Here is a 7,877-nt window from a genome sequence, read left to right on the forward strand (position 1 = left end):
CCTGGTACCAGTGTCACCTGGTAAACTGCTAAAACTTCTACAGGAAGCGCAGATTGACCAGAAATATGCTGAGAAAGAAACGCATGACGTAACATCAGTCTGCGCATGCGCAGTGCCACAAGGTAGCGCAGACCGTCAGAACACCTGTTTGCCAGGTAGGAAGTCACCAAATATGGTACTGTTGCTGTAAATGGATTACATGTTAATCCAGATTATCATGAGTGTCGGTGCAGCTGAGGTGGGCATAACAACAAGTTGTGTGGAGAAAAACACACAAACTATTGTACATCATATTTGATTTTTTTGTTTTTTACTGTTGATTGTTTTGAATGTAACAATCTGATATCTGGCAACACTGAAAAATGTGAAAAGACTCGAGGTTTAATGGGGGTTTGATAGGAGAATATAATTTAAAATTTATGAGTTTTAAAACTCCCAAATAAACACTAAAGTTAATTATTCAGCTAACAGAAGCTAGCCCTGCTCGGTCTTAATTCAGGTGATTTATAATGTAATAATTTATGATTTATAATTTGACTGTTTAGTTTGTGTTTACAAGAATTCAACCAGAACCAAATGAAACCTGTAAAATACCAGTTTCCTCTCACTAACCAGTAAAAACACCTTAGTGGGAGATGTAGATAAATCTTTACACTGAGGTTAATCTGTTCTTCAGACACTTCAGCTTCTATTGACTGATAAACAATCATGTTTTTATATTTTACAAACCAATATTAGCTGGTCTCTGGGCTGCTGCTCGTAAAACAGCTCAATATTGGTTTATAAAAAACAAACTGTAGTTTACCACACTAGAGTTAATTTATTTTTCTGTTAAAGCACTGAACAAAGGCAGCTTCAGTTTGCTATAATTAGCCAGAGATGGTACAGATAGCTGTGGATTTGTTCTTTCTTTATAAAACCAGTTTATGCTGAAGGTTTGATGGCTTTAATACAATGTCAGAGTTTCATTTTTACCTTTAACACATTACAACTTTCTGGATAAAGAGGGCAAATAGTTTGTGACAGGACGACAAAAGGCAGCGGAACAGAGTTTTTTCAACATAATCCTGAGGTGAAACGATGTGACGTCTGTTAGATACTTCATTACAAATATGTTCTTCTGAACAAAAAGCCAGGGATTTACCTACAAGATTCATTTCCAGAGGGCGAAACGCATAAACGGACCACCCTATGCTTTCTGCAAAGCACTTTAAGGTGTCTGATTCATATTTTACTCCACAAACAGCACTTTTAATGTCCTTTATTACACAGAGAAGCATCTGACGGCAGCGGGGTGGGGTGCGTTGCCTGAGGAGACTTTAGCAAACAGGGGCTGAGGATTAAACCCCTAATCCTCAGATTAAAAGGAGACCTCTCCATGAACGGGCCAAACCTCTGATCATGGACAAGATGAGGCACGTAGCAATARTATGTTTAATTTACAGCTAAACTTACATATGCCAAGAAGTCAGTTTAAAGGGTCATGTATTAAAACAGTCTTGTTACATTAGAGGTGTAACACATCAATACACAACGTGACGAATAAATGAGTCACTTACATCGAGGGAAAATAAAAACAACCATCCATATCCTCACTAAAATATCCTTAGATGGGCATATCGTCTCGTATCCATCTCAGAGTTGTGAATTGAAATTGTATCATGTCAGACCTCACGATAAAATCATATACAGTGATATATTGTGTTGTGATAAAGCTGGTGAAAGCCTTGTGTATAATTTACAGCTAAACTTACACATAAAGTGTCAGAGTTATGAAGGGATCATGTTATATTAGGGGTGTAATAATACATCGATCCATTGATTAAACAATTCAATCACATCGAGATACAACAGATCCACAATATGGATCCATGTTTTCATGCATCCAACTAATCAAATCCTTTAACGGATATAACGATAGTTACAACCCTAAAATCCAAAAACTCAAACTATGAGTCAAAAGAGATTTAATAAATAAAACGAGATGATTATTTAGAGCCATGAAACAGCTGAAAGAAGATTTAAAGGATCCATGATTAGTTGTAACATTAGACTTTATTTAATAAACATTTATTTTAACTGTGAAATAAACACTGTAAAAATACTGTAGGATGTTTAGTTTTTATAATATTTAAAAATATATTTTAACACTGACGGAGCCATTTTATTTCCACACAAAGCATTCTGGGTAAATGATGACGTGGATAGGTCCTCGGTGCGAGGCTGRTAGCGAGCTATATCCACCCTGAAGGTTAATCTTGGACAATATCTGATGATCGACTCTTTTAAATGAAACCAGAGAGCGTTGACAGAGAGGAGAAGGTAGAAATGACTCAGCCTGGAACTGAAAATATGGATGGAGGACAACAGAGCTGCTTCATGGAAGAACAACCTCAGATTAGCCTGTTAGCTTCAGTGTTAGCGCCGACACTATGTTGCCTTATATGTATTAGCTCGGTGCTAGCGCGACAAACAAGCTAACCTGTTGTCCTCCATCTATATTTTCAGTTCCAGGCTGAGTCATTTCTACCTTCTCCTCTCTGTCAACGCTCTCTGGTTTCATTTAAAAGAGTCGATCATCAGATATTGTCCAAGATTAACCTTCAGGGTGGATATAGCTCGCTAGCAGCCTCGCACCGAGGACCTATCCACGTCATCATTTACCCAGAATGCTTTGTGTGCAAATAAAAAGGCCCTGTCCGTTTAATGTTTTTAAAATTTTAGGTTAAAAATTATAAAAACTGAACATCCTACAGTATTTTTAGTCATTTTACAGTTAAAATATGTTTATTAAAGTCTAAGGTTACAACTAATCATGGATCCCTTTAAATTAACCGTTCGTCCACTCAGTCACCATATTCAGACTCAGCCTTTAACACCAGCAGTGATGCATCTTAAACTCTTTATTTCGCTGTGTCCCATTTACAGAAATACAGAAGTGTTCCTTAAACAACAGGGGGGGTAAAACTGTCATTTGAGGTGGTAACTTATTAAAACATGGATCCCTTTCGTTAAAGCCTTTCAACCAAACCTGAAACAAAACTCGCGTCCATTTTTCACCCTTTTTTTAAATTTTCTTTGAAAGATCCACGTCAGAACACTGAAAACTGCTACGGTTCTTCCTGGCGGCGTTTTGGTTTGAGAAAAAAGAGGCGGGGTGGAGATGATCCGAGTGTTTTTAATCCGGTGCACAAAAACACCACAATACACCGTACGATGATTGACAGAATTACTTTCCTTAATCAACAAACCAACAGCAACAATGAAAACAAAATGAGCAATAACATAAATAATATCATAATTACATTAAGGCACCTGAAATAAAAGGGTCTCTGATGGGTTTAAAAATGGTTTTAAGCCTTTAAAGCTAATATTGGCAGCTTTAAGCTTTTTATTCTTAGTTTATTAGACAAAAATCATCAATTATGAACATGAAAATAGTTTAAGAAGCTACAAAAAGAAGTTTGGAATTTAAAATTTTTTGGTACAATTTAGCTTTTATTTTCTTAAATTCAAACAAAAAACCATTTTTAAACCCTTCATAAAACCCTCCTGAAAGGTGGTACCTCGCTGTAAAGGTTCTCAGCTGTGGGATAATAAGTGTTATAAAACCTGCTTATTCTGACTGACATAAATAAAAAGGAATGACATTGTAAAAAAATAAAATAAAAATAATATTAATAACAATAAAAATGTGACTCGTATTTAAGTTACTTATCTCAAATATACACAGAGACTCCTTTTCTTTTAGTATTTACAGTTTATGTACAGAGTAGTCATTTCTGGGTTTTGTTTGTGTTTTTTTGATCAAATACCTTGAACGGCGGCGGCGCTGCTGCGACTCTAAACGTAGACGAGTCGGGGGAACGAGGTCAAACGGGGCAGCACGACTCGAGCCACAACGCGGCTCTTTGAAAAGGCACTTGCTACCAACTCAAATACTGCAAAAAACTCTGAAACACAGCTTTCAGCCGAGACAACGGGAGAAAACAGAAAGAAAAACAATGGAAGGCCACGTAGTAGGCACTGGGGTTCTGTCCCCTCCCCTCCAGGCTCAGGTAAGGCTTGAGCTCCACAGCCACAGGTGGAGCAGTGGGCGAAGGCTGGGCCTGCTTCTCCTCAGAACCCTTCCTTTGACTGTTTTAATGTGTAGACCCCCCCACAGACACTGAACAAACAAATCATAATAGTCTGTAAACAATCTTTATACAGCGTTTTCCTCTCCTCTTTCTAAGTAAATAAACCAAGTGTTTCAAAACAAAAACTGCAAATCTTTTGCTTTCTGAAGAAAAATAAAGTTTTTTTCTTCCAAAGAAAATAAACTGAAGATCAGAAGTGAAACTAAGAAGTTCACTGCCCCCAGTGACGATTAAACCAACCAAAGAAGGGCTTAATAAAAACAAAAAGCCTCTTTTTCCATTTCAGCTGAAGGTAAGAGTGGCTGTCTCGCAGCTTCCTGCTCTCTTCAGTCTTTTTATACGCAGTGGTCTCTCAGCTCTTTCTGGCAGCTAAAGACGGAACTGACGTTTTTCCAGCGGTTGTCTTTGGGGCTGTAGGTCCGGTGCGGTGCTCTGAGGGGGGAGCTGGAGCTGTGCAGGGTGCAGATCACCCCCCCACCGGACTGCACCGCAGTCTTTGAGTATTTATAAACTAGCTGCTTTCCCGCCTCGCCACCGCCYCCGCACTCCTCCAGCTCCAGCTCGCCCTCCGTCTCCTCCTCCTCCTCCTCCTCAGCGTCGTCACACGTCCGACAGGAGGAGCCCATGAGCTTTTTGCGCTCCTGCTCGGCCTCCCTGTTGTTCTCCTTCAGCTGCTGCAGCGGTGGCGGCTGCTCGCGCCCCACCACCAGCCGCAGCGGCTCCCAGTGGTTGTTGACGTTGTCGTCGGCGGCCGCCCGCAAGGTCCTCTCGCGCTCTTTTCTCCGTTTGCGRGTCCACCAGACGCACACGATGATGCAGAAGAGGCACAGCAAGCAGAAGACGGCGCACAGAAGAGGCACCAGGTAGTCTGTGGGAGAAGAGAGAGGAAGTGGTGAGAAGTTCCTGGGACCGACAACACACCCCTGAGGTACACCTTTTTTAAAAACCATCACTTACGCACTGACGGAGGCATGACCTGCGTTTCCACTTTGACCTCAATGACCGCCAACATCACCGTGTTGTTGTGCCTCTTCGATAAGGTCCCCACGATGGCGCCGGCGGCCTCCTGGATCAGACTGTGGTCCGGCAAGTTCTCAGGCTGGAACGACTTGGATCAGAGACAGAAAGCAAGGAAGGAAGTCAGACAAGAGGTGAACACGACATTCCAGATCCTCCAGAACAAGCTGACACAACACTGACACCTTAGATCTGGTGGCGTTGCATCATTCCCTGCAGTAATGGGTTTTACTCCAACCACTGATTATCTTTTCATCAGAGAAAGTAAAGTGCATAGTTTCACGCCCACTGGAGACYGTCTCTGCCTTCTGATTAAAAAGTTGTGCGGGGTTCAAAACTGGTTTTGCAAACAAGGTATGCAAACAGTACGTATTGGTGGAATCTGTAACCAAAACAATGAGCAGAATAATGACTTACTAAATGCTGGAATTTCAGACCAACACCAGCTTTGACAAATGGGCTTTTGGCCTCTAACAGATGGGGTACCTCCGCACTTTTCTTAGCACTTGTGTGTTGTAAACGACTCTCAGCTACTACCGCATCAAATTTTAACTCGATATCTGTAAAACTGAGTTGATAACAGCCATTTGTGTGTTTTAGGTAGGGCTAAACAATATATCGCAAATTTATTGTTATCGTGATAACAGCCAGTGCAATCTGCATATCACAAAAAATGCATGAATTGCACTAAATGATTGGTTCTAATGTTTGCATTTATGAGGTTTGTCAGCATCAGTCGACGTGGARGAAATGGATCAGAGGAACAACAAATCTTAATCACTCCATRATGTTGTAATGGAAATTATTTATTAGTTGWTTTTTGCTCTGAACCCAGAGCAGAAAAACATCAACACTGTATACTTTAGTGTTTTTTGATTTGTCACAAGTCATATCATCATCARATTATTAAGCACTGTTATCACTCATCACAGGTTTTCTTGACATCATGCAGCCCTAGTTTTAGGTCCGTTTAAGGTCAGTTAACCACAACAGACCTGTTGAGTCGAGTTGCTCCACATGTCAAACTCCAGGTTAGTGTTAGTCCATGTGGCTCAGCTCTAGTGTTGCCCACCACAACAGTTTGTGGCCCGCATGAGCTTCAAAATGTTTTAAAGTCTTAAGAAGCTGCTTTAAAGCCAGCCCTGACCATAAACTACAGCTCCCATAATGCACCTTGGCTGAATGCACCACTAGCTTATGAGAATCAGTGTAATCAGTGATCAGAGCTCAGACAGACACTGGTGAGGTGCACAGGGAGGGACTTACGATGGCCACCTCCACAGCGTCCTGGTTGGAGTGGGACAGCTCACAGAGCAGGAGGAGGGCGTGGTCTTTGGCCAACCTTCTGGTGTCGGGGACATAGCGCAGTTCGAAGCAGATATCCTCCACCGTGGTGCCCTGAGTGACAGACAGACTCATCAGTCAATGAGATTCATTTAAACCAGCAGCAGGGACCAGCAGGACCCACCGGAGGCACTTTGTCCCGGTTAAAAACCAGGGTGATGCGACCACAGCTGTTGTCCAAGTGGCTGTTGTTTGGCTGGCACTTGGTGGTCATTTGAGGAGGTAGAGGTCCAGCCATGGAACAAACCCCCCACTGACCACAGGGGGGGGAGAAGCAGGTGTAGAAGCTGTGCTCCTGACACTCCTGTCCAGCTGGGCAGGACTTCAGTCTCGGTTCCTGCTCTGATGCTGGGAGCTGGCAGGGACGGCGACCACACAGCACCTGGGTCAGAACATTTTTATTTGAGTTCATCCAGTCAGAGTTCCTCAGGTGTATCAGCTGGACAGGTTACCTTTGTGCAGCTCACTCTGCCGTTGAGGCAGTGGCAGTTGTTGCACTCCTCCTCCCAATGACCGCCATGAGGAAACTGCAGACCGGTGTAGTGGCACGGCTTTCCAACCCCGATGACTGAACACACACACACACACACACACACACACACACGTCACGTTGACTTCCTGTAACAGGTTCAGTGACTTCTATCTAAGGGTTAGAGGTTAGTGTTAGGCTGAAGTGTCCTTACACTCTTGGCATCGTGCTCCTGATCTGCCCATGGGGCAGATGCAGCGGAAGCCGTTGATCTGGTCCACACAGGTGGCTCCGTAGGCACAGGGAGAGGACTGACACTCGTTTATATCTGTGGAGAGAAGAAACCATGTGTTCAACTCACAACTTCTGCCACACACTGAGCTTACCTGTAAACACACACACAGGTAAACTGCAGGTCAACTAAAGGCCTACTGGACACGCCCACCTTCAGTTCCAGAAGGAGACCACCGTGACACGGAAATAAAGATGTGTTTTCTTTTTCTCTGTGTATCCTGTCAGCCAGCTGACCTGGTCAACATGACACTTTGGATAAAGTTCTCCCAGGAGACCTCCAGTTTCATCTTCCAGTTGGTCCAGGGCTGGACAGTCCTGGTCCTGCATGTTTTACATGTTTCCTGCTCCAACACACCTGATTCAGACACTGAACTACCTCTTCATGTTCTGCAGTATGGAGGACTGACACTGACATAATTAGAAATAAAATCAGAAATATATAAATGCAACAATAAATACAATTAAAATGTGCCAATTAAATTACAAAAGGAGCTTCGCCTCACATTTTAACATTTAATTTACCTTTATATTTATTTTCCAGCTTAATTCCAACAAATTATATATATTTTTGCACATAATTAACATTTTAATGTTTTTTATCTATATATATACTT

At 42.2% G+C, this 7,877-nt stretch overlaps 1 protein-coding gene across 1 annotated transcript in view; it reads right to left on the reverse strand.

Moving 5' to 3' along the window:
* Positions 1-2,885: 2,885 nt before the first annotated feature.
* The window catches only part of jag2b (jagged canonical Notch ligand 2b), a gene marked incomplete at its 5' end in the record, with an annotated part of 57,882 nt that continues 52,890 nt past the window's right edge, over positions 2,886-7,877 (reverse strand). The window contains 6 exon segments of the mRNA XM_014015400.1: positions 2,886-5,007; positions 5,097-5,247; positions 6,423-6,554; positions 6,625-6,882; positions 6,953-7,068; positions 7,184-7,297. Coding sequence (XP_013870854.1) covers positions 4,475-5,007; positions 5,097-5,247; positions 6,423-6,554; positions 6,625-6,882; positions 6,953-7,068; positions 7,184-7,297 — 1,304 coding nt within the window.

The sequence above is a fragment of the Austrofundulus limnaeus genome, unplaced genomic scaffold (genome assembly GCF_001266775.1).
Source record: "Austrofundulus limnaeus strain Quisiro unplaced genomic scaffold, Austrofundulus_limnaeus-1.0 Scaffold129, whole genome shotgun sequence".
NCBI lineage: Eukaryota > Metazoa > Chordata > Actinopteri > Cyprinodontiformes > Rivulidae > Austrofundulus > Austrofundulus limnaeus.